We start from the raw sequence: 27,063 nt of genomic DNA, 5'->3' as shown, positions 1-27,063 counted from the left end.
TGGTGACGTCAATGATTTTTCACCGCGTGGGTAACTAGGGACCACCTAGGACCAATTTGGGTTATTTTCCCAAACCTGGGTCCCCGAATCCGTTTCGGAATGGACGGGTTGATGACGTCATCAAAAAATCTTCAAACCTTAATATCTCTGAAACTGTTTGTCAAAAGTACATAATCCTATACATTTTCTTGATCAGCTTTTCAAGATCTATACAATGAAGACATTAGATATATAAAATTCTGGAAAAAAATTTTATGTGTGATTGCGGGTCTTTGCTGACATCAGCCAAATTTTCAAACCCTTATATTTCCTTTTACGTTCGTCGAAAACCCATGATCCTATACATTTTTCTCATGAGGGTTTTAGCCTCTACACATTACAGGCAACCAATAAACTAAACTTCGCTAATTCTTTTTTGTATCTGCACTGCTGACGTCAGCAAAAAGTCTAAAATAATCAATTTTTACATTGTCCTCCTGCCTAAGTGGATTTTTCCACGGGCTTTATCGACTAGTCTCTATAATAATACGCCAGTTCCGTGTGTCTGTCTGTCACTTTTGCAAAGTGGATTACATTGTAGATTTTCTGACTTGACAATTAACCAGAAGCTAAAGTTATTGGCGTGTTTTTTTAAAAAATAGTTTTAGCACAGACTTTTCACATCGGCAGTCAGATTGATTGATGTAAATTCTTTTTTTTTTGAATAAGACCAACCAAAGGGTGAAAAAGTGATACAAACATTTATAATATATAGATATATAGATATTATGTGCAAGTATTTACAATATGTGAGTACAGTTCTGGACAAGTATAAATAAATAGGAAGTGTACTATTTACTATGCCAGATAACAAATAAGTGATTTGTAAGAAAATTGTTAAGTGTATTCTTTTGAAAAATTGTAAAATTTAAAAAATGTTTTATTGTTTCAGCACTGTTTATTTTGTTTGTGCTCAAAAAAACAATATTTGATCTTGGACTAAAACATAACATTTTTACAACGATTAAAATTCAAAACTATTCACTGCTGGAATATTTATAACATGGTGTTTATTAAAATTCTATAAATTCCTTAAAAAATATCTATAATACACAATTAGAAGTGAGCATATTTACAAGCTTATAAAATATATGCTACTAAAATGCTATATGTACAAAATTTTAAATACACACCTAAGGAATAAATGCAAAGAATGTGGACATAAATCTTTTAAAAAAATAATTAATCAAAATAAATACTGACATAGCATAAAAGAGTTCTTTAAGTGTGGACCATTTTAGGCCACACAAATATAGTTTTACCCACATAAAAAATAAAGATAATTAAAAAGACTCCAAAGTCAAGTTTGTTAGATGTCTGAGTGATAATTTTTAAAAGAAAAGAAATCATAGAATAAACACTTAAAATAATTAGGTTCAGTCCTTAAAATCTAATTCAATATCTTCAATCAGTTTACCTTTACCCAAGAACTTTAGAACACTTCGCAAGTTTTTCCAAGTTCGCAGTTCTTTTTTCGTTTTTATATACCACCTTGCCAGAACGTCACTAGTGTATGCCGTCACATTTCCCTCATTAGCAACTGATATAGTGAGAACGTCATCAAAGTCCAATAGGAAATGAGACAAATACCTTGCTTCGAAACCAATTTGATTTGATATCATTGAAAATATCTGTCGTTTTTTCTCCTTAAATTTCGGAAGATCAATGGAGTCCTCAACTAAATTAAAAAGTCGAAAAAAATATTAACAAACAAGACAGCAAACAAAACCATTTTCTTTTTAAAGCAAATCTAAATCTATATCATCGTCTGTACGCTTATAGTGATATAACATTAATACCATAAAACTAATTTAATTATTAAAGCATAGAGCAACAGTATTTTTCAGCGACTGCTGATTTCACAATTTAGCTGTAAAATGCAGAGCAATAAAAAAATCTTGTTGCAACATGTGTATAGTATTCCAATAATTACCTTCTTGAACTGGATGAATTTCTTCTTCATCAATCACAAGTCCAAAAAATCGACATTCTTTTAAAGCTGTGTTTACATCAGCCAGTAAGTTCTTGTGTGTTTTATTATTACAATAATATGCTACCACGTCCAGCACAGGATGATCGCACCTATTACATGAAGCCCATAATTCTTTCGCTTTACCATAATTGTCCAGCAGTGTCTCTGAAAAGTATGACCCATTTTCTCTTTCGCCAATAAACTTTTGGTCCAACACATATGCCACCATTTTTTCTAAAAAGAAACATCTATCTAATTTAAGTGTGAACATATGATTGCAAACTTCTTAAACACAGAGCTAATTTGACAAATAATGATATTGGCATGTTTCTAAGAATGAACATAAGAAATAACAAAATAAGAGAAAAAAACTAGTTTTCTTTTCAGAAACAATGAGTGCATAGATCCACAGTCGTTACCTGGATCATCAAGCGGAGAGAAGTAGTTGTTTTTAATATTGGATTTAGCCGTATCACTTCCACATGCCAGCCCAACATATCTTTCCTGTTCAATTTTTTCTTCGTTTTGATTTTTTTCTTTCAATTTTACTTTTACAACTTCGTTTTCTTTGAGGTTTTGTTGATGCATTTCATCTCCTTCAAGTATAAACTCAAACAGTGTTTTTGGAAGACTTTGTCCCTCTGTTTTTGCCATCTTTACTTCCTTCTCTACTTCAGATTTACAATTAAACCTTGCACATTCCTATAATAAAGACCCCAGTCATTATTCAAAATTCTTACAAGAATATAAAGGCTAAAAAGGCAAAGGAAGACTTATATAACATTTAATACCAGCTTTAAATACAGATTATAGTCAACCCCATTCACTACTTAAAAAAGAACAAAATTTATTTTATTGAAAAAAAACAACACCTACGTCCAAATGTTTTAATGTTTCTTCAGATATATATTGCGAACCATACAGCCCTAGACACAAATCTGGTGAATTTACTGATCGTTGTTTCAGGGCATTTATCAATACCATGGCACCGTGCTCAGTGATATGACTATGCCACATGGATAGATTTTCCAACTTTGTGTTGTGAATAATAACTTGAGAAATAGCATCACTATTTACATCGTCAACAGAATTAAAGCCAATATCAACATGAGTAAGCGTTTCGTGAGTCTACAAACAAAAAAAATAAAAAAAAGGATGTCTACAGATTCATGAAATTTATGAATATTTAACTGGACTTCCGGACAATTATCTTTAGTAAATACATGTAAACATGTTTTGTCACAGAGAAACCTATTAGTAACATTTCTTGACGTGTTCCTTGCAAAGAAAAAACCAACATGTAAAAACATAATCATCACAAATCACACATACAAGACAATGTTATATTTTGGATTTAAGAAAACACATTCTTTACCTTTAGAGCTTGAAAAAATACATCAAATGTTTCATTTCCAACATCTGTATTCATAAACTTTATGCTTTCTAAACTTGCAATTGGAAGATACTCTTGTAATGCAGATCTTGTTTCAGGGGAATCAATAGGCTCATTAAATCCAAAATCCAAATTGAGTAATGACTCGTACTTGCAAAGTGCTTTTAATAAGTACACAAGACCTAAAAAGAAATGCATTGTGTATTGTAGCCTTTCTAATTTTAAAGAAAGAAAATTTAGAAGTGCAACATTAACATTCACTTTCTAATAATACTTTTAGTACTTTAATGTAATGATATATTTATCTGATTAACTTATTGTTCACTGACATGAATTAATTACATAACTGGGAAAATATTTTTTTTTAAATTTTACTCTGTAATTTTGGACCAGAAAATGTTCCTTGACTGATTTTTTATTAAGACAATAATACAATGAAATATTACAAGTACCTAAAATATATTTACAGATCTCCATATTTTTTTATAATCAGACAAAACCCTACCAAAAGACTTTGCCCTGAAACTGACAAGCACCCTCTGCTTTAAAGAGTTTCAATTTTTATGAAAATTATTAGATCTTTCACATCTTACTGATCATTTTGGCGCGTGGCCTTGTTGTTATGGCGTTCGCTTCGTAATAACATGGTCCGTGGTTCGGTCCACAGCGCCGGCATGTTTAGTAAGTGTCTTTACCACAGCTACTGGTCAACCCAAGCCATGTGAGGGAAATTGGGTACGCTAGCCGGTGCATACTTAATGTATACATTTAGAACACAGGACCCACATTAATAACAACACTGAAGTGGGTATATCCTGTATAAATATTTGGAATAATAATAATAATTCACTACACGTAGATTAAAACAATTAATTTCCTTTGACCCTTTCAGACCCAATGTAATTATTATTCTACCATTCTAGGCTCCCGCCGCATTTTAGTTGAAGCTACTATATATAATTATACATCATGGAAAACTGAGCTCAGTGTAATTTGACTTGCAGCGCTGAAAACAGCTCTATTGTGTTATTCCTTGGCTCCTGGAATGTTTTATAATCTCACTTTCCGAACGTTCAAACATTCAAAACTTAACTATGTTTTGATAAGAATATTGCACTGCAAAAAAAGCATTCTTTTTGTGAAATGGCTGCAAAAAAAGGTATTTCGACAGCAGATGTTGTTTCTTATGTACTTGCAGGTGCATGACGATCGGGATTCTCAGCATTTAGAGTATGAAAGCTCTTCTGATGAGGACCAACAGCATGTTGCAAATGAAATAACTGTGCCATATTTCACGCAAAGAATAAGAACAAGTGGTGGAAAAAATGCTCGGAATGCTACAGCACAAGAAAAGGGGAAGACGTATCAATCAAGTTACATGAAATGACAAAGAGATGCAATGGGGAGATACCTGGTTGCGAAATGATAGAGACCCTGTAATGCACAAATGTTTTGTAAATGCTGGACTTCAAGTTGCATTTCACAAAGAGAACACTGCCATTTTGAATTATTTGAAATTGTTTATCACTAAAGACTTCCATAAACAGATTTCAGCGCAAACAAATTTGTATGCTGATCAATATATTGAAGCAAATTCTAATAGTGCAATATCCCGTCAGTGGAAAGCAACTACATTGCATTGGCTAACAACCTTCATTCAAAAGCCACAAGTCCATTAATAATGGAGCACTGATCCTATACTGAAAACTACTGTCTTTAACAAGGTAATGGCATGGAATAGATTTCAAAAGATATTGGAGTTTCTACACTTTGCAGACAACTCTAATTATGATGCTAATCATCCAAACCCGGATAAACTGCACAAGGTGAGACATGCGGTGGACTTTTTAGTCGATCGTTTCAAGACAACTCACCTTCCTGCCCTGAGTATTTACGTAGATATAGAAACTGTACTATGGTAAAGAAGGTTATCTTTCAAGCAATACATACCAAGTAAAAAAGTCAGGTTTGAAATTAAGTTATTTAGTCTTCAAATAAATTCTGGCTATGTCTGTAATTTATTTGTGTACCGTGGTAAAACAATGAAAAATACTTGTAGTAGAGATATAGATGCTTTCAACAATGCATAAGGCTGATTCAGTGAATGTGAACCGACTCAACCTTCTCAATGATCAAATCCAAAAGCCAACTGTTATTCATGAATACAATCGAAAATGGGTGACGCAATGATTGATAATAATTCTTGCATTTGTAAAAGTTACACTGGTATACCTAGATTTTTTCCCATTATACAATGCATTTGTTATATACAACAAGGTTGAAGAAAGAAACAAACATACTTTCATGCGATTTAAGTTTGAAATTGTTCGGCAGATCCCTAAAGATGCAGGTGTACATCCCCAACCTTGTGCAGTTTTTTCTTGTAAGTAAAGCATTGAGAAAAAAAATAGTTATGTTGCCTGAAAATCTTTCTTATTTCATGGGAACCACGGAATGGCAGGAACATTTTAAATCAGGCACCTGAATTTATTATTGTGACATATATATACGTCTGGTGGGCACCTTGGCATATTTGCCATGACACATATATACATATACATTCCGTGGTATTCTAAGCTTAAAAAAATTTCTTTATTTTTTTAATACAGAATTTACGAAAAAAGAAATGTAGAAATAGAACTGTTAGAACTGAACTGAACCATAGTAATTTTTTGAATCAACTATACAGTTTAACTCACGTACCTTTACTGGTCATGTGTGTATTTCTTAAATTTATTGAAGTTATGCCAGGATAGAATGATAAAGCATGAGTAATGGCATAGATGTCTTGTGGAATAATTGGACACCCACGCAAATATAGGTCATGTATTTCTCTGCTAGATAAAAAAGAATTAAAAATTAAAAAATATACATTTTTTGTGACAGAAATAATATATAAAGATAAATTATTAGTACTTGTCCTTGATATGTTCATCAATGATATAGACGACCTCACTGACTGCAGCAACATTTAACTGCAAGCAAGCAATTTTGTAGATCATTTTAAATGTTTCATTTAAAACAGATGTTGTCACCATTCCACCAAATGAATTTTTACCAAATATAGACTTTAGCTTTGAAACAAATAACCTGCAATATTAAATTAAGGCAAGGCTTGAGTGATGAATTTCTTAGAAGACAATGCCACCACCACAACAACAACAAAAAAGGGTTTCCTGAAAATTCCTCTTTAAAATAAAAAATGCAAAGCTAAGTGGGCTACCATACTGCAGTCTAGTTTTAAAAAAGAAGGACCTTTTCTTTATTGAGTAAATTAAGTAACTCTCTGTATCAACAGATAGCTTTCTAAAGTAATTTAAAACATGTGAGCATGTGTATATATAGCTAGCTGGCTACCTACCAGTTCATTCCTCATAAATATACTTTGATGCAAAGTTACACTACATTATTAATGTTTTTGCATAATTGCCAGCTAAATAAAACTGCGTCAATTTTATCATCTCAGTTCTGCCTCATCATTTTTGAAAGAGTTTTGTAATTTGTAAAAGCATTATACAATTTTTTATTACTCTATTGGATTCCCTAAACCTTTATATTTAGTAAATCTGGAATTCTTTAAAGAAGCACGAAGAGTTTTTATAAAAAATTTTAAAAAAAATTGTCAACCAATTTTTTAAGCTCTACAGGACGTATATTTATAACAGTACTTTTTACTGACATACTCATCCTGTATATTAATTCGGAAATAATAATAATAATAATAATCTGTAATATAAGTCCAACATCATTTTATACCTTGGGGTCCCTTTAAACGCCGGTTTCCATGCAACTGCATTTTGTGCCCAGTCATAAAAAACGCCGTGACTTTTGATCTACGCATGCGCATATCAGAATAATGCCACTGACCTCATGCTTTTGCATCCCCTGCGTCGATTTAAAAAAAGTCGAATGGGCTCTACTTTTTGTGCGCTACATTTTGTGCTTCAACTTCAACAGCCAATCAAAAAATCTACAAAAATCTACATGAATTACGAAAGAATTTTTAATTAGATTATTTTCAAGATGGCTAGCAACAACATCGGATCTGTATTAAACTTTTATCAAAATCAAGTGAACTTAGAGAATAAAATATTACTTATTCAACTGAAATAGAATAAAATAACCTTACCGATTCTGTGGAGGCACAAAGCAACAACCTAGTAAATGAAGGGCGGAATTTGCTAGAATAAGCTAGGCAGGAATATGATGAAGCTGTTGTTTTTAAACAAGGCATGGACGTTTTCATTAACAAGATGGAGCGCTATCCAGCTTTATGGAATACCTTTGCGCGGTCTCATCATGATCAAGACAGAAAAACTTGTTGGGAAGTGTTATCCAAGAAATAAGACAGGTAAGATATAGCTAGCTACCTGGCTCTAAAAGCTTGCCACACACTTTGTGTCTATAAAAGTCTACATATAAAAATTGTAACCTTTTTTTACACAACTAGCAAGCTACTTCTGTGGTACCTACTTATTTATCAGCTAATGTATTTTCTTTTTTAGTTGAATTCCTTAAAAGTGTGTTGAAAAATCTTGGGGAGAACCTGAAGAGGTGCATAGTAAAACGTTCAAAAATGACTAAATCTGGGGCAGCATACTACACTTTGCCAAAATGCAAACATTTTGTGCAACTACAGTTTATTCAAGAAAAGGTAATGTTATGAGCTCACCACCACCAGTTCATATGCTTTCTAGTCACGAAATGGTTTTAGACTTTTCTGTGGTAGTAGATTCCCCTGCCAGTGGTAATACTCAAACTACACGTTCTGCAAAACGCTCAAATTTGGAAAGTAGTTTTAGCAGTAGTAGTAGTAGTAAAAAATTGAAGGAGCACAGCTGCTCAAATGGACATGCATGTCCTTAATACGCTTAAAAATATTAACGAAGCAACGAAAAATATCTCCAGTGGAAAAGTTGCAGATGAAGAGAATGATGAAGATATGCGCCTTTGTAAGAGCCTTGTGCCAACACTGAGAATATATGATTCTCGAAGGAATAAATTAGCAAAAGTCAAAATACAACAGTTGCTTTTCAAAATTGAATTTGGAGAAACTGTATAGAGTAAACTTTATTATTTTATTATATTTTTGTATATATTTTTCATATAAATATTTCATAAATCAAATGGATCTATTGTTCTATTGACATAATCCCGCTGTCAGCTTACAGCACCACTTGGAGAAATAAAATATTCCTTAAAATTGTTTTGCACCCCTTTGGCTGTTTTATTATAGTTATTTGAACCCTGTACACCAATATCAACTAGGCCGGTGTGACCAAGTGTGTCAGATCTCCATTCGCCATGTTGTATAAAGTCCACATCTTCGCAGTCAGTGAATCCTGGCAGGAAATAACTGCTTTTTCTGTGCATACTTTGACTGATCATTAAAAAATTGTGCAAAGCAACAAACAGCTTTTGTTATTGAGTTAACAGTATCAAATTGTGCAATTATTGGCCTGCGAAAAATTTTAAACCTTGCTGCTTTAATACCGAAACAATTTTCAGTGACACGTCTAGCACTTAATAATCTGTAGTTAAATATTTTTCTTTCCTGGCATGCATCCAAACGAGGAAATGGTTTTAACATAAAGGGTTTCAACATGAATGAATCATCAGCAATAAAAACATATGGTTACAATTTAGTTCCCGCGTTTTGGATTGGGCTAGGTGGTGGCATGCTTTAATTGGAGAATTTTTTTTCTCGCAAAAGTTTTTCTTGCGAAAGTTTCTCCAAATAAAGTATTTATTTTATTATTATCAATTGCAAAGCCTAATTTGCTATTTTTGTAAACACCACCATCACTTTGTCGTCCAGCATCTCCTATGTCAACAAACGTAAACTCGTAATTTGCATTACATACTGCCATTAATACTATACTGTGTGTTTTTATACAGGTAAAATAATCTGAACCACTTCTTGCAGGGGCCTGCATCACCACATGCTTACCGTAGATAGCTCCTAAACAATGAGGCAAATTCCAATTTGTTTCAAATTCATTAGCCACTTCATGCCAGCTGTCTTCAGTGTTTGGTACTCTTAGAAAATCCCTTTCGTTGAGTTCCAACCATATAACTTCGCAAGTTTCCTTTACTATGCTACTTACTGTGGGTGGAAAACTCTGTAGCTACTAGCAATTGTTGCTTGTGCATCCCCTTTGACCAAATACGTAGTGTTATACATAACCTCTCACTTGGACTAGTGACTTCCGGATGTGCTGAGCCACAAACGAAAGAAGTTCTTCAAACCTTGTTGGACTCATTCTGAATGACTTAAAAAAGTACTCATGATCTGATAGCATTAAATCTTTTACCAAAACGTTGTAAAGGTCTTTAGTTCTTTTTTCTAAAAACAATCGTCTCACCCACATGTTTTCTTTTGTACTATACAACGTCGATTATTTCTATGCCATAACAATATTGCGAAGACTAATTTCAAATTTTACAACAACAAATATCGTCTGTGTACAGCAGCCATGTTTTGCAAAAGCATGTAAGCGAAAAATAGCTGAATGGAAATGGTTTTGGTACATGTAATAAAAGTTGCGGCGCTTTTTCCGACTGGGCGTAAAATGCAGCTGTATGAAAACCGAACCAACTGAAAGACTCACTTTAAAGAATTATTTAAGGGCTTAAAATTTTCTAGAAATTAAAAGCTAAAACTAAAATAAACAATAAAAAAGTATGAAATATTAACAACAAATAGCTATTGTTAGTTGTAAAAAAGGTGAACCAAAAAAAGTTAAATTAATGTAAAGATATGACAAATTTATCAACGCATTTTTACTAGCTTGCAGGCATAACTTCCACTATTTTCAATATAAACGTCATGCATTGTATCCATAATTTATATAGAAGGTGAGGTAATAAAATAAAATAAAATTTTTTATACATATAAGGTTGAAAAAAACTAATCAAACAACAATAACAATAAATAATTCTCAGCATACGTGTGAGCAGTACTCCCAGAGAAGTAATCAATGTTTCTTTCAAATAAAAATTATTGCGCTGAGTAAAGCTTTATTTCTAAATCTATTATCTTAATTATTAAACTCACATTAAGTTCTACTACGAAATTATTTAGTGCAGATATAATGTGCATAAAATTCTCAAAAGACGGTGACCCACGTTCCTTCATGGCAGTGGTCTGTGATGACAAAAAATATTGTTTAAATTATATAATGTCAATCCTTATTTTTAAAAAAAGTGCTTAAGGTTTAAGAACATAAAACAAATGCAAAATTATGAATTACCACTATTGTACTTTACAGTTCTCCCCTTAAGTTTATTTACTTTTAACATTGGATTGAATAAAATTTCATTTTTTGTCTTCATCATAGTTTTGTATATTTTTTCCCTTTAAACGTCATTTAGTTTTCCATTGTATAAACTTAGAGCATACAGTTCATGGTAAAAGAGAATTATGCTTAACTAACTAAATCCTTGTTCTTAAGTAATGATGTTGCTTGATTATGTCAATACTATCAATGTCCAACAGAGACTTAATTTTATATTACCCTTTTATTTAGAATATTACCTTTCATATTTTGGTCTAAACCAAAGCTTCATGTAAACGTCAGTACTAGTCAATAAAAATTCTCCACTTGATTTTATGTCTTTATAATACTGAAAATCAAATAAATCAAATAAAAGTAACAATAAATTAATGACAAATAAAGGGGGGTCTTTTTAAAACACCATCTCATGCATGGGTAACCTGGGACCAAAATTGGAACAAGTTTCACAAGCCGGGTCAATCCACCAATTTTGGAACAGATGGGTTGATGACATCATCAAAAAACTCTAAATTCTAATAAACCTTCAATTATTTACAAGAGCACACCATCCTATATATTTTCTTGATTAGAGGTTCAAGATCTGTAATAGAAGCAACAGGCAAAAAAAATTCTATTTATTGACAAGTCTTATATACTAACATGCTAACAGGGTAGCCAAAAAAAATATGTCTGTATATGACTGACTTCAATTGAATAGCTAAATAACTATTTTTTGTAAGTTAGGTTACGGAAAACAAATAATTACTTAAAGATGCCCTTAGCTAATCTATGTCACAATTCAATAGGCACAGTAGCCACAACGTTGCACGCATAACGAAAAGAATATAAAAACTGCACAGACTGTATATCTTCTGTATATTTTCAAATTTAAACATGGCACATTTTTTGTTAGGTAACTTTATCTGTGTTTGTGCATCTCTTACTACTTACCCTGAAACTCTTTAGTGGAAATTGGAATGAAGCGGAATAATCAAATAAGAAACCCAAAAACCATTTTGGTATGCATTGTAACACACATTCTTCATCTGATTGCTTTGAAATAGTCACATTTATTTCTTCGTCATTTCGAAACTGAAGTTTTCCAATAATATCCAAAGGAATCATATCTGGGTTTTTTTCGTTTTTCAGGTTTTCATTAGCTCTACTCTGTAATAAAAAAAATTTTAATAATTATTAAACAGGTTAATTTTATAACAAGGAAGATTAAATATTTGCACTATACTCTGTTTTAAATTACTTGAAAAAGTAATTTAATTATATAAAAATTAATAAATCTGGCAAATTAGCCTAATTTGATACTGTTTGAAATAATCAAAAAAATCAAAAATTATAGTTGAATATCTTTAACTATAATTTTTGATAAGGAAACAAAAAAAAAAGATTTTCGCATGTTTAAGGCAGCCTCCTGGAAGTTCATATACCAGACAGCCAACACACAAGGAAAAGAATTATAGCTATATTCCAGCAATCTTGATTGCTACTATAAAACCAAGATTTAGAAAATGTTAGAATATGTTTTAAAACTTTGTGGAAAATTATTTTAAGAGCCTTTAAGTAAGTAAAATATATGCAAAGGTTAAAGAATCAGAAAAAATACACAACACATTAAACAAGGTCATGCCACGGTATATGCGAAAACTAGTTCATCATTAGAGAAATACTTTTTGAATGAAAAGATTTTTTAAAGATAAATAATGTTTGAAGACATTGTTGCAAAAAGTGGAGAAAAAAAACTTCATGTACGTTCGTTAAAACGCAACACAAGAATCATTTATCATTATGGTAAACTAACACCTGGCATTTACTAAATCAAATTATATGACTGTTCCATTTTGAGAGTTCGATGATAACGCTGAGAGTTGCAAATAAGTTTTGCTTCGGTCAGTAGTTTGGATTAAATGTTTTTACTTGTTGCCAGTGAATTTTTATCATTGTTTTAAACTATTTAACACATATATTTATTATAAAAGAAAATAAACGTTTTGTTTTCTATAAAAATTTTTCTTACCCACAATTAATAAGCTTATATTTTACACTTCCGATATTGAAAATTGTACTTTAAATATTAAGAAATGAATACACTTCACCTAGCCATGATATTTTCGTGCTATAATGATATGTATATTAATTCACAGAAACAGAAAATGTTGTTGTTGTACTATGCAACCACTATAAAAAGAGTATGTTTTGACAGAAAATTGAGAGAAATTTTCAAAGTAAGATCAACAAAAAAAACTTAAAACTAAATAGATAAATTTCACAACAAGAAAAATAATTGTTTCATACCTGACTTTGTAACAAATTTAACCATTCTTCGAATTCTTGTTTGTTGTATGCATATAAACATATACTACTGATACTTTTGCCTGGTTCACTATAATACTTTATGGTAATATATTGACATGTATGTGTGACAGATACACACCCATTCAAATCCAATTGACCAATACAAGTTGCATTTTTATTGTTGCTAAACCAATATAACATATCTTCTCGCATCACAAAAAAATAACGATAATACATAAAAATGTTTTTCATCGATAGAAAGCCAGACTTTCTGCAGTTTATTAATGCTTCGCAAACTGAAATAGATAAGTCATATGGAACGTTGGTTAAACATGGATTCCTTATAATGCCCTCAAATGTCACAACATTTTCCTTAGAAGTGCGTTGTGTATCACATTCAGAGATAGATAGAATGCCAGAATCATAACCATTCTGTTTTATCTGTTCTTGCTTTGCATCATGACAACATTCAACAACTCTTTGAAATAATTCGTTGATGTTTAAATTAGTTTTGCATGATGTTTTGAGACTAAGAAAGAACAAGAAAAGTCAATGGGCAGTTTTTGAATTGAAATAATACATTTGTCAAGTCCAGCTGTAACAGTGAGAGACAAGCATTTCTGTCCCAGCACCTTGTCAAAAAAATAATAATAAAAGCAGTGGAAAATTGAAATTTTTCATTTTGAAATTACACTTTTCATAACCACTTTCTAACTCTAAAAAATTTACCTCCGCTTAAAAAAGAGGCATAAAGAGTCAAAAATTAAGTAGCAGGGTTTAAATTAGCAGTTTGCAATTCGCAATGTGCGAATTGAATTGCCATTTTTGCCAATCATTTTGCAAAGAAAATGATAAAATTGCAAATCCAATATTTTTAAGTGGCAATAGAAATGCTTTTGGCGTTTTAAAAATTTAAGAGCGAAGAAGGACGATTGAAAAGCTTCGTTAGATCGCATTTTAAAAATTTAAGAACGGAGAACGGCAATAGAGAAGCCTTTTTAGATCGCAATTTCAAAGTTTAAGAACGAAAAGCCGCAATAAAAACGCTTTTGTAGATCACATTTTAAAGGTGCAAGAACGAAGAATGGTGATAGAAAAGCTTTTTTAAAACCTGTTTTAAAAATTCAAGAACGAAGAACAAAACGCTTTCTTAAATCACGTTTCAATATTTTAAGAATGAAGAACAGTGATAGAAATGCTTTCTTAGATCGCATCACAAAAATGTTCTCACAATGAGTGTTTTGATCTATCAAGAACATTGAAAGTTAGATTTTTAGATTTTTTCTTTCTTCGGCATTGAAATTTAATTTGTTTTCGAAATCTTATTGGAAGGGAAAGTCGTGAACGTAGGGTTTTTCCGTTTGCATTGGTAAACATTGCTTTTTATAAGAAGAACTTTTAAAAGTTTTGCATGATAGAAAATATGTTTCGATGATAAAGAAATGTTACTAAAAGTTTTAAAAAGTAGCAGCATTAGTTTTTTTAAATATTTAGACCATTTGATTTGTTTTTTAAAACACTTTGTCTTTTTAAAAATATATCCAGATTAAAATCGTGTTACTTTAATTAGTTTCGTTGTTAAAAATTCAATGGCCTTCGCATTTTATTTTTTCCAGTGCAGAGTATTGTTTTTAAACAATGTTTCTTGCTATGCTTTTGTTCTTAACACGAGCTATTATTTTTGCGTGATTTGAAAGGAATTCGCTATTCTATTGTGTTTTTGAATGAAAGCAATTACTTTTGCAAGTTGAGCTTATGTGCCAGCACTTTACTTAAGAACCTCTGAAACAATAATTACATTTTGAATATTTTCTTACAGCATGCTATAAAAATAAACTTATTTCATTTAAGCAACATTATTTCAACTATCAGAGACAAGAAAGTTAAAAGTGAGAGAGTCGCTAGTTCATACGCTTAGTTCTCGTGTTTGGGGTTCACAAGTTTAAACGTCCCCACTTCTCCAACAAAAAAAATAATAACGCAAGAAAAAGTAGAGCTCGCAGGTCACAAAAAAATACAAATTAGCCACTAGTGAAAAATTGACCTACGGTGTTCCCAGGCCACATCTAGATGGTGGTTTACTTTGTTACAGAGTGTCAAAATTTTTGCGAACCGACTTTAATTTTCTAATTCGAACCCAGAGTAGGCTTTGAACAAATAAAACTATTAGCATGGTACTTAATCAAAAAATAACAAAAAAAGTCGTAAACATTAACTTTCAGTATATATTCAGCATGTGAATTGAGGACAGAAAATCTGTTTGGGACACCGGAAGTCAAGGCAGAATTCAAAGTGTAATTATTTTTTCCTGTAACAAGAAAAATGAAAAAAAAATTCTTACAAAAATAGACCTTTTGTTGCATCTTTCGGATTTTCTTCAACTTCCCAGCATTCTAAATCAGCTTTATTTGCTACAATTGCATATGGTACATCTTCTTTATGGTACTTTTTAATTTGAGAAATAAATGTATCAATTAAATCAAAAGAACTGCCTTTACCAACATCATAAACTATGATCATCATGTCTGCCCCACGAAAATATGATGTATTCAAAGTCCAATACCGTTCATTTCCTGCAGTATCCCAAATTTGCAACCTGTATTTAAAACCTTTGTGATCCATAGTTTTTGTTCTGAAGTCACAACCTACTGTTGAACCATTAGCAAGAGTGCCATTGCAAAACTTTGTCATAATACAACTTTTACCAACTCCACTAGCACCAATGATAACAACCTTTAGGGGAATCATTCTTTCTAAAAAAAAACAAAATATTTGTTATATTTCAAAGTGTAAGGTTTCTATAATAACGACCATCGGATGTCTGTCCTACTAGCATATTTTCTGATAAAATATAAAAAATAGTGGATGCTTGAACTATGTATGACAGTTAAAAATCTGGAATACATATATGACAGGAATCTGATACCTGAAGCATGGTCCAAAGTTAAAAATTTTACAATTGCATTTTTTTGCAAAGATTCAGATTATTCCGTAATTTCCAAAATTTTTCAATTTGGGAAACATAGCTTAGTCGGTAGAGCAGCCCTCCACTCACGTCTAAAAGGTTATGGGTTGGACCCCTGCATAAGACTGTTGTCTAGTTAGGAGAAACTTTAAGAGATTTATATAGCTCAAATGAGAGCATTAAACATTCTGAAACCACATTTTCTTGGCACATACACTATAATGCCAGAATTTTAAATAAAACAATGTTAAGCCGATTTGTTGATCACATCTGATTTGCAATGTTTTAGCTGATAATTTGCTTTGTCTTATATTTATATTAACATATTGTGTTTTATATTTTTGGCTTATGAAAATAATGTTTGTTCAGCAGGGTTTTTATCCACGTCAAGCCACTCTGTGTCTTAATAGTTACCAAACTTTTCACTTTGTTGCTGTATTTCATGTTTATCGCACCACTCAAATTAATGACTTTCATCCGCTAGAATTAACGACTTTCATAACCAAAACAATTAATATTTTTCATAATGAAGTTGACATCGATCTCTGTACAAATGATTTTTTTGGTGCTAAACTGCAAGTTCTGCTCAAGTTAATTGTGGCAACAGAAGTACAGTTCTTTTTTCTATCTATAGACCTGAAATTAAAGGTTGCCAGAGAGATTATTCTCGCTTGCTAAGGAACTGGACCCTACTCAGTCTTGATTAATAATGGCTGCACATAAGACCCCAACACGTACCTTGAGCTTACAGTTACAGGTTTAGTTTGAGTTACAGTTTGAACTGTGTTATCTATTGCTGACCATTATCAATGTGGTTTTGTAAATTTTAAATAAACAAGATGAGACAAAAACAAATAAAAGGTGATACCCTACACAAAAAAACATGGTAAGGTTGCAGCTGAACCTTAGTTTCAATTCCCCATGGAGGAGCCGTTTTATAGCGATTTTAATATTTCGATTGAACATTCCAAGATTGCATAAATGGATATATTTTTGATATTGTGACAATTGTTTTGTTCAACATTGTGACAATATTTCAAAATATGTTTTGATCATGTGTCCATTCGAGGATACAAGCTTAACGAATGATACATTTTATTTACTAAAAAGCATAAATTTAAATTTGTTTATTTAATCAATTATGTAGAATCATATTGAGGAGAGCGATTTTATTGCCTTATTTATTTGTTATATAATTGTGTGTGCAGTACTTTTTTCTTATATTTATTTATCTATTTTATTGTGTTTTTTTAATGAACTTCTGTATTTTGTTTAAGCTTTGTGGTTGTAACAATTGAAATAGATGTTATTTGTTATGACACTTAGTCAATTAACCACTATCTATAACAGTTGTGTTTGTGCTGTTAAAGTCTGTTATTCACAAAGTACTTATTGTAGACCTAAAAATGCACACAGTGGAATAGTGGGTGAAGCTTGGGAAAGAAACACTCACCCTTATTGCTAACCCCTTCAACATTGGTGTTAAGACTAGATCAACAAATAAGTTTTAGTCGCGCATTTTGGAAATGGCATTGCTGACAGCAAGCTCGATTTTTCTGTTCAGCAGCCATCTACTGAGGATAAACCCCATTAATTCCATGGATAACCTGGCCCACCTCAGCCGCCATTTCCCTCTTTTGTCTCGGCGGTTGGTTTGCTAGAATAAAAATTAAATCATAATGGCAACCTCATTGTGATTCTTCCTGAAGCTGAAGTAGAAACTATGAATGTCCCCGAGCGCAAGGCCACTGTTGGTGCTGTGCGAAATAATTTCTCCTCTATTCTGCCTACCATTCCTGTGCCCACTCGGTCTTGAAATAATTAAGAAGTGTGAGAGTATGTTAATTTCGACCTGCTTCATCCTCCCACAGCTAATGCCCCTCTCACCTCGTCTATTCCGATGGATGTTACTGGTGAGAATGACCTGAATGTAAAAACGGTGGACAATTGTCCCAGTGTCTCCTTTATAAGAAAGACCACGGGAAAGTCATGCATGAAAAGGTTTTACGTCCTGATGCTTAGCATGGAGCAATTACCTCAAGTGTGTGTTGTCTTTTTTTCCACATCTTTGCCATAAGTTGATTACATACCAGACTTTGGGAACTTAGTTTGCCAATAAATATGCGTCTACTCAGACGATATCATAACAGGAGAGAGAACAAGAGAGGCATGTCTAACAAACACTACAGGTAATTAAAGATGTCTTCTCAAGCACTTGGTGTTCCTTTATCCTCAGATAAGTTGTTGGACCATCACAGGTCATTACATACTTTGGCATAGAAATTTACACTAGAAAGTTTATCATACGTTTACCTAACAATAAGTTTCGGGAATTAATTAATATCTTACGGCGAGAGAAGAAATGTACAAGGAAAAAAATATTGTCCCTTATTGGCTCGCTGTCCTTTGCTTGCAAGGTTGTTAAATGTGGTTGCATGTTCTTAAGGTGCCTGATTGATCTTTCCACATCTGGGAATAGTTTGTTCCACCACATTAGTTAAGTTTACCAGCCAGGGTCACAGTATTATAAAATTAATTCCAGATTTAAGAAAGAAAAAACAGAAAGTTTACTGGTCAAGTGATGGAGTAAAGTTTCCCAGTTTGCCATTTATGTTTGTTGGAACAAAAATTTTGTATTGCCATCACAGAAAAGATAGGAACCTAAATTTGAAACTATCAGTTAAAGAAAAAAGAGAAAAGGAACTGTAAAGTTCACGATTTTCACAATATAATTGGATTTTAAAAAACACAGAATAATATATTCCTTCTTGTTACAGCAAAACAATTATGGGTGTAGAAGGAAACACACTCGGGTTCAAAATTGTAAAACGTTTCATTGTCTGGCACAGGTTATCATCACAGAAATGATAGAATCTCCAGATTACCCGGTAGTTTTACATTTTGATTTCTTTTTTTTAGATGTGAAATTTCTGAATACAGTAAAACAACTTTGATGTATTTTTTATTAAATATACTATTTTGGTTGTAAATGACAAATGTGCGTAACCGGAAAAAGAAATCAGCAGACCTTCAAACTGATATATCTTCAGGAAAACAGATTAAACAAACTTGCAAATTTCTCATTAGTATTGCTGATATTAGCAGTAATAAAGGTCATACAATAACAAAGTTAAATTGATTCGGACAATATGATTTATACTTCTGTTTAAAAGTAATTTTAATTGTTTTTTCTATTTTTCTATTTAGGATTCCAGTATAACCCAAAGAATAGATTCAGAAATTGTTTCCAAAATCGATATGTATGTAAAGGAAGGTGTCACGGACAAGAAAGAGATGAAAAGATTGCTGAAAATACATGTCAAGAAAGAAATGTTTATTTTACCCACAGAATGCAACAATACGTAACCATATAACTCATACTAGAAGAAAGTTGTATCATTCACTTATCGATCAAGAGTGCCTTCAAAAAAAGATAAAAGAAAGGACAGATTCAGATCCAACCACTAAAATATACTTTAGACCTAAAGGTTTGTTTTTTGTATTTGTATGTCTATGATTGTTTTTTGTGTTTTAATGTTAAGTTATTACTAGTCAAATACCAGTGTGGAATTGTAATGCTTTCCCTTTAAGGAACTAATACTTTGAGTGATGAAATTAGTGAAACTGTAAATGACTTAGAAGAAAGCACTTCAGATGAAGATATTCAGAAAAATGTGAAGCTCTTTCAGAGAAAAAAATGCCACTTCTATTTGTTTACCAGAATGGTTGGCAAAAAAGATTGTTAGAAAATTATGGAAACGAAATGATATTACTTGATGCTACATACCATACAACACGCTATGCCCTTCCTCTATTTTCCCTGGTTGTTAAAACAAATGTAAACTATGATGATGATGATGTGCATATTTTACATGGCTAGCCTCACAAATATCGAGGGATATACCCTGTCTATTATTTCCAGGAGGGGCCATGGCGTAGATGGAGAGTCCTAGAGTATTTAATGCTCATTTTGAGCTACGCAGACCCAATTAGAGCCCGCGCTCTACTAGACAACTCCCTGCAAAATCCAACGGCCCACCACACAGTGTGCCATCTTCCCAATTTCCCTCACATGGCTTGGGTTAACCCGGAGCTATGGTAACATTCACTCGCCCATGTTGAATCACCTTCAAGAGGAATCGAACCCCGGTCTCCCGCACAGAGTACGAGAGCTATAATCACTAATCCACCGCGCCACAAACCTCTTGTTAAAACAAATGTAAACTATCAGACTGTGGGTATATTTGTCACCGAATTTGAAACAGAGGAATGAATTACCGAGGCATTGACAACTCTCAAATTTTGGAACAGTGGCCTTAAACCAAAATTTGCCATGTCAGATTATTGCATAGAAGTAATTAAAATTGTCATGGCAAAGTAATTACAGTTTCAAAGAAAAAGCATGTGTATATTTTATTTTTGTTTTTAGGGTGTACTGTATTTATATGTGATTCTCATTGTGAGCAGGCTTGGGATCGTTGGTTGAAAAAGAAGGTGAATGGCTGCTCTGCTGACAGACTAAAAATATTAACTTTTCAAAGACTGATTGCGCGCTCTGAGACGCTCTGCTCATGCGAAAATGCGATAGAAAATTTGAAGAAGTCTTCATTCTGGTCTGAACAAGAAGGACTTAGACACTACATCTTTAAGTATATTTTGGTGATGACAAACATATGCCAAGTTGTTCATGCCCGATTGGAAATCATCTGTGTATCCTTGTAAACATTTTTTTGCTGTTTTTAAGACATTTTCGTGTTGGGGATGGGAATCTTATGTTCAGCTTGTACAGAAATTCTCCGTTCTTAAATCTTGATTTGGAATTTCTAACAAGAAAGAATCAACAAAGAATGAAAATGATTTGGTTAAACGTTAAAATTTCTTCACCGCTGATGTTGTCGAGTCCATAAAATTATTGGAATTGCCAAGCAGAATGGTCTTAAAGAGAAGAAATATTAAATACAGAGAGACCATAAGGGATTTATTAAACGAGACCCGTAGTCTTGGTTTTTTAACAAAAAACAACGGCACGCTTATTGCATTAATTCATGCAGAACTTACAGAAATTGTAAGGAAAATGAAGGACAATGTTCCAAAAGAAAGTGGTGTTCCCTTGCTGCCAAAAATACAGCAAAAGTTAGATGTGAAACCAGATAAGAAAACTTCATATAAATATATGTCACTTCCGAAAATAAAAAACAAAAACCTATTGTTGAAGCGAGTTGGTATGAAAAAAGAAGAATCAATAAAAGCATCTCAACTCAAAATTGTGGTTGAAAATGTTGAGAAAAACGAAAAGATTGAAGTTGAGCAGGTGATACATGACAACAACAGCTATGACGAACCTTCGTTTCATGTACCAGTAATTGTAGTGAGTGATGATGAAGATGATAACGCCAATACTGAAAAGAATCTTGAAAATGATGTTGCACCTTTTGGAAACCTTCACTGGATTGCTATTTCAACATATGGATGCAAACCAGGTGAGGTTCATATGATGGACAGCATGTGTCGTGGAAAGGTTGCTGATCACACAAAAACCCAAATATGCGCAATTATAATTGTTGTGAGGATCAACTCAAAGTTAAAGTAATTCCCGTTCAGCAACAAAAGAACAGGGTTGACTGTGTGGTTTTCGCAGTAGCGTTTGCATATCACACTGTCGCAACCAAAAAACTTTCTACAGATATCACTTTTGAAACATCAAAAATGAGAAACCATATGCTGCAATGTTTAGCTGCATATCAAATCACAAAGTTTTCTTCTTATTATGTGATGGCCACATAATAACTCGAAGATGTGCGCCCAAGGAAATATCCATCAACCTCTACTGCAGTTGCTGAATGCCATGGAGAGCAACAGAGAGCTATATTTTAGACAAGCAAATGGCTGAATGTAGTAACTGTGGAGGATGGTTTCACAGAATGTGTGAACAGATACCAGACTCTGTATTTAGGGTGGAAAATTATATAAGTTAAAAAAACGGTTGAAGGTAACTTAAAAATAAAACATAGTCTTTGCTAACTTGTTGAGTATCCCGCATAAGTCCAAGCTTAAGAGCCTTGGGGATGAGGTAAAGGGGCGCAGGAAGCTTAAATTAACGCAGTAAAATCATGTTTCTACAAAAAATCCCGTGTATTTTTGGCAACTGTTATTTACAAGATGAAAATTTTGTCAAACACATAACAGATAAAAACGAAAAAGTGATAATAATTTGACCAGGAGGTAAATAGGTAAATAGGAGGAGTGGAGGGGGGATTTCAAGAGGGTGTCAATAAAACACAAAGCTTGCATATATAAGGGCGAGTTCAGGCCACTTTTTGAATAAAATTGGCAGTTGTCCTCTGAAACCGCCCGCACTTTGCTGAAATTCGCCCGAACTCGCCTGGAGCATTCCTGAAATGCAATTTCTTGTAACATACCATGCGGGCACAGTTGGAAGTAGGCGCGTGAAGAGAAAGGAGTTTACAACGTTTATATAAAAGTTATTTATCAAGTAAATCTTATCAAAAACCATACAGTTTTTTAAGAACTTCGCTACCATAGTAAGTTTATAGTTTTTTTAATCATTGGTGGTGAATCTTTGATTGTTTTTCTTTTCTTTTTCGGGCATTGTTCGGGCCTATGCAGGTTTTTTCGTGCGAATGCTTAAGAGCCATTTTCTGTAAGGATCAGGCAATACTAAATAAGGAAAGGAAGTGAGGTTTCCAAAATTATCTTTGCATTATCTCTGCTTATGTTAAAGATACTATGGTTTTTTAGGAATTTTTTGAAAATTTTGTTCGATTTCGGTTATTGGTTAAGATTTTATGGTCGTGTGAATATTTGTTCTTTTGAGGCCTTTTTGGCCATTTTTAACAAATTCCTGGGCTTTATGTTTGAAATTATATAAATCATAAATTTAGTTTACATCCACTTTGATTTTATACGGATTCTGTTGTAGTCCATAAATTCTATGGATAGTGTATCAGTTTTGCAGAATTTTTTTCACATTTAGCTAAAAATTATAGCTCGAAACCACCTCTCGGACCTATTTTCCTAAAAATTCACCAATTTTCCCTACTTTTGAGGCCCAAATTTGGTTACACCTTATACAGCAATGTGGGAATCTGAATAGCATTGGTTAAAGTGCTTTCTTTTGTACAAAAAAACCATTAAACTAAGCTTTGAAACCGGAAAAACAGTTTAGGTAACTAGTTCCAGTCCTTTTACCAGAATAGGCAACATTTTCAAACTACACAATATTTGAAAATGTTTAATCCAAGGTGAGTACTTCACAAAAAAAGAAAAAAATCCATGTGATCTAGTCATGCTAGCATTGTCAAAACAACCTTGAAATTACAAAAAAATGTTACGAAAACGCCACCACTTTTACGCCGTATGTGGCTTATTAGCAAACTCGTGGGATTTCATTTACACAGAAAAATAGTAATGCGCTGCGTATAGATGAGTTGCGAATGTTTACAAAGTTCCCTATACAGGAAATAAAAGAAGGACCTCATAAAGAAAATTGACTATTTCCTTTAATTTGTAGATTTAAGGAATAAACAATCTAAAAGGAGCTGGAATTGGTTTTTTTCTAACTTTCAGTTTCTCTTTTTAAGAGTAGGTTTTGAATATTTTAAAAAGTAAGTTGCTTTTTTAACTTGATTTCTTCGATCATTGTAATAATTGGATATATTCATATCTATATAACAGACAACAATGCGTTTCAATCCAAAATAACACTTCTGAATTAATTACAATAGAAATTGTAGTACCACAAGGCAGTGTGCTAGGGCCACTGCTCTTCTTAATTTATAGAAATGACATTGTGAAAATCTCTGAAATCGTCACTATGTTCTTGTTTGCAGATGACACTAGTATTTTTTACTCAAATAAGAATAGAATAGAATTGGAACAAATTTTGAATATATAATTGAACAAGCTATCTGAATGGCTTACAGCTAATAAGCTTAGCCTAAATGTAGGAGAATCTAATGTCATAATATTTAGACCAAGAAATGCAAAAAATAGCCTGGACTTTAACCTGAAAATAAAGGATATGCAAATAAAAGAAACTGACTGCGTTAAATATCTAGGTATCTTAATAGACAAAAAAATTATATTCACCCAACAGACATGGATAATAAATCAGAAGTTGAATAGAGACAACTCTCTGCTTGCAAAACTCAGACACTTTGTTCCACACCAGTCACTTACAAGCTTATACTATGCTCATTTCCATTCATTTTTAGGTTATGGTATCCTAGTATGGAGCACTACTGCACAAGGTAACCTTCAGGATTTAAGCAAAACACAAGATAAGGTTGTCAGAATAATGAACTTCTGCAATAAAACTACTATAACAGCTCCATTATACAAGGAAATGAATATATTACCCATTACTACTAATGTAAAATTAGTATCAGGGAAATTGATCTGGAGAATCTCTAACAATTGCATAGCTGATGTCGCAAAAAAAAATTTTTTCGAACATGGTGTCCTAATTAACGAAAGAGATAAGGAAACATTTATCAATCTTCATAGAAACACAGAGGTAGCCAAAAGTTTTATAACATATAAAGGAGTAATCAATTGGAATCGTGGCATTCCAAGTACAATAAAAAAAGCAAATTCTCTTGAAAACTTTAAGAAATCTTAGAAACAACATCTTCTTACAACGATTTAAAATCAATTAAAACCTGAAACCAAATATCATTGTAATCACTCATTTTAACTACTCATGGTGGTTTGCAACACATCATTCAGTAAGAAGCAGAGTAGGCTGATAACATATGAGTCAGGTGGTTATAAGAAACAGATAGATTACTTCCTGGTTAGAAAGTCAGACAAGAAAGTGGTGAAGGACGTGAAAGTTATATCGGGGGAAAAGTGTGTTTCCCAGCATAGGTTGTTGGTTTGTGATATTATCTTGAAGAGTGAAGGCAAGGGAAAGTACAGGCCCCGTCGAAAAGTCTGGAAGCTGAAGGAAGAGATTGTAGCAAGACAATTTAGTTCAAAAGTTCAGCAGTTAGCCCACAATGGTCAATGTGATAATGACAATGTTGAAAGTACTTGGACTACTTTGAAGAATTGTCTTCTAGAAGCTTGTGATGTTACCTGTGGGTGGACGAAAGGACCATCTAGACATAGACAGACCTGGTGGTGGAATAATGAGGTTGACCAGTGTATAAAGGAAAAGAGGAAACTTTGGAAAGAGTGGAAGTCAGGTGGAAGTAAAAATATTTACTTAGAAGCTAAGTGTTGTGCTCGTACAGCAGTGTATAAGGCAAATTCAGAAGAAGAGAGAAACAGATTTGCAGATGTGTTAGGAAGGGAAGACCAGTGCAATGAGGTATTCAAGATAGCAAAGCAAATGAAGAAGACTAACCAAGATGTTGTAGGTGAGAAGTGTATACGTAATGATGAAGGTGTTTTGCAGAGATGGTAAAAGCATCTGGATATATTGGGGTTGACCTTATTACAAGTCTTGCTAACCAGATTGTAAAGGATGGTGCTATTCCAAGTGAGTGGCAGTCCAGTGTAATAGTGAATTGTTTCAAGGGCAAGAGTGATGCATTAGAAAGGGGTAACTATAGAGGTTTATGTCATCATTTTTGCTCGTGCAAAGCACCATTCATAAATGCACATGTTATGGTTCAAATTATAGTTAAACGATCACTTTCTCAAAGCATAGATTAGATGTCTACTTTGCGTAATCCCTTTCTGAAAATTACTTTGCTAAACAAGCATCAAAGTGACAACAAAGATTGCGCATAGATGCTGTGCTCGGAGCGGTACGCAAAAGAAGTCAAGCTTTGAATGCATGTTTTATCTGTGTGAATGTTAAAATAAAATTTTGCAAGTATAGCATAATATTATAGTGAATAAATGTTGAAATCTGAATTTCCGCTACGTTTTTATTGTGGATTTTGTTTGTTTTGAACGTTTTCCTCTGTGTTTGCTTGGTTTGTTTACATTTTTACCTCCATTTCTGCACGCGCATTGGCCATCACGTAATCACTTAGATGCGAGCGCAAGTAAATATTGGGACTGTGATTCCATGTATGCCCTGCTTTGGGTGGTTTTTATTTCTGCCCAAAAAGTCTGTCAAAAATCGTCAATGTTAAAATGCCCTACTTTGGGTAGTTGCTATTCCTGCCCAAAGTTAGTCAAAAATCGTCAATATTAAAATGCCCTACTTTGGGTGATTTTTTTCTTGCCTTAAGTCGGGTACTTTGGGCATCTCTGTATGCTTTGGATATCATGTATGCTCTATTTTGGGCATGCTTTTTCTGAAGTAGTTTTAGATTATTTTTTTAAATTTTAGTTAAGTATGTGTTCATAAGAGCGAATTTTCGTTAAATTAAGTTCATGTATAAAAATAGTAAAGCTTAAAGTAGTTTAATAAAGTTATTTTAAGACGCAAGAATGCAGTTCCAACTGATAAAAGAATCTGTTTAACTTTGCATAGTTTTTCCCTACTTGTGTTATATATGATTTAAAAATGCCCGACTTTGGGCAGACTTCGGGTGGAACACTACAACTCATCTATTTAGGTTATAAATCATTGTGTAAAATCACAGGGGGGACAGACTTTTGCAGAGGACATAATTTCTTTCATATACTCTGTTAGTTCTTCAAATGTTGTTGTAGTATGTAGCTAGCTATGTAAGCTAGCTAGCTAGCTAGTTAGTAGAGCTTAGCTACCTAGCCTGACCTAAATAAAAAAATAAGCTAACCTGCCATAGACATAGCTGTTCAACAAATTACAAGATGGTAAAAATATACGACATAATTCTTGGTTTTAACTGTTTTTGACAGTTTGGGCAGCTACAAGAAGAAAGATACAGTAAGCTCTTCTTGATCGTCACTTTCTTTTTCATTTCCTTATATCACATTTCAAATTCTGGTCTACTGCTCGGCCCCGAATTAACATACACTATTACCCCTCAAAAAGCCCCTGTTGCAAAAAAGCAGAGGGGCCGCAGTAATAGCAACATTACTGGTAAAAAAAGTTGTTACAAAATAACTAAATTTTGCCTTGAACGCAAATTTTCTACCTACTTTTTTTACCCGTCTTTACCGACTTTTTTATTCGTCGAATAAATTCCTTTTTAATGTATTAAGA

At 32.9% G+C, this 27,063-nt stretch overlaps 1 protein-coding gene across 3 annotated transcripts; it reads right to left on the bottom strand.

Moving 5' to 3' along the window:
• Nucleotides 1-26,920, bottom strand: LOC130625542 (uncharacterized). 3 transcript variants are annotated; one of them, XM_057440648.1, is made up of 12 exons: nucleotides 26,675-26,920; nucleotides 15,330-15,741; nucleotides 12,989-13,517; nucleotides 11,633-11,848; nucleotides 10,942-11,030; nucleotides 6,321-6,494; nucleotides 6,108-6,241; nucleotides 3,387-3,586; nucleotides 2,888-3,139; nucleotides 2,431-2,713; nucleotides 1,973-2,245; nucleotides 1-1,717 (listed from the first exon to the last, which is right to left on the bottom strand). In XM_057440648.1, exons 1-12 carry the CDS (start codon nucleotides 26,685-26,687, stop codon nucleotides 1,416-1,418), a joined length of 2,877 nt encoding a protein of 958 aa, XP_057296631.1. In that variant the 5' UTR covers nucleotides 26,688-26,920; the 3' UTR covers nucleotides 1-1,415. The 3 variants fall into 3 exon arrangements, with proteins under 3 accessions (XP_057296631.1, XP_057296632.1, XP_057296633.1); XM_057440649.1 differs by having other exon boundaries at nucleotides 6,108-6,238; XM_057440650.1 differs by lacking the exon at nucleotides 26,675-26,920 and having other exon boundaries at nucleotides 12,989-13,284; nucleotides 15,330-15,502.
• Nucleotides 26,921-27,063: the final 143 nt, after the last annotated feature.

This window comes from Hydractinia symbiolongicarpus, chromosome 14, assembly GCF_029227915.1.
Source record: "Hydractinia symbiolongicarpus strain clone_291-10 chromosome 14, HSymV2.1, whole genome shotgun sequence".
NCBI lineage: Eukaryota > Metazoa > Cnidaria > Hydrozoa > Anthoathecata > Hydractiniidae > Hydractinia > Hydractinia symbiolongicarpus.
The sequence above is the reverse complement of the archived record's forward strand: the minus strand, read 5'-3'. Positions and strand labels throughout refer to the sequence as shown.

Bases quoted from the DNA above. Each gene is read 5' to 3' on its own strand.
- LOC130625542 (XM_057440648.1), bottom strand. The intron at 3,587-6,107 runs GTACGTGAGTTA...ATTTCTTTTTAG, and splicing joins TACACACATGACCAGTAAAG to GTCTTGTGTACTTATTAAAA. The intron at 3,140-3,386 runs GTAAAGAATGTG...TTTTGTTTGTAG, and splicing joins TATTTTTTCAAGCTCTAAAG to ACTCACGAAACGCTTACTCA.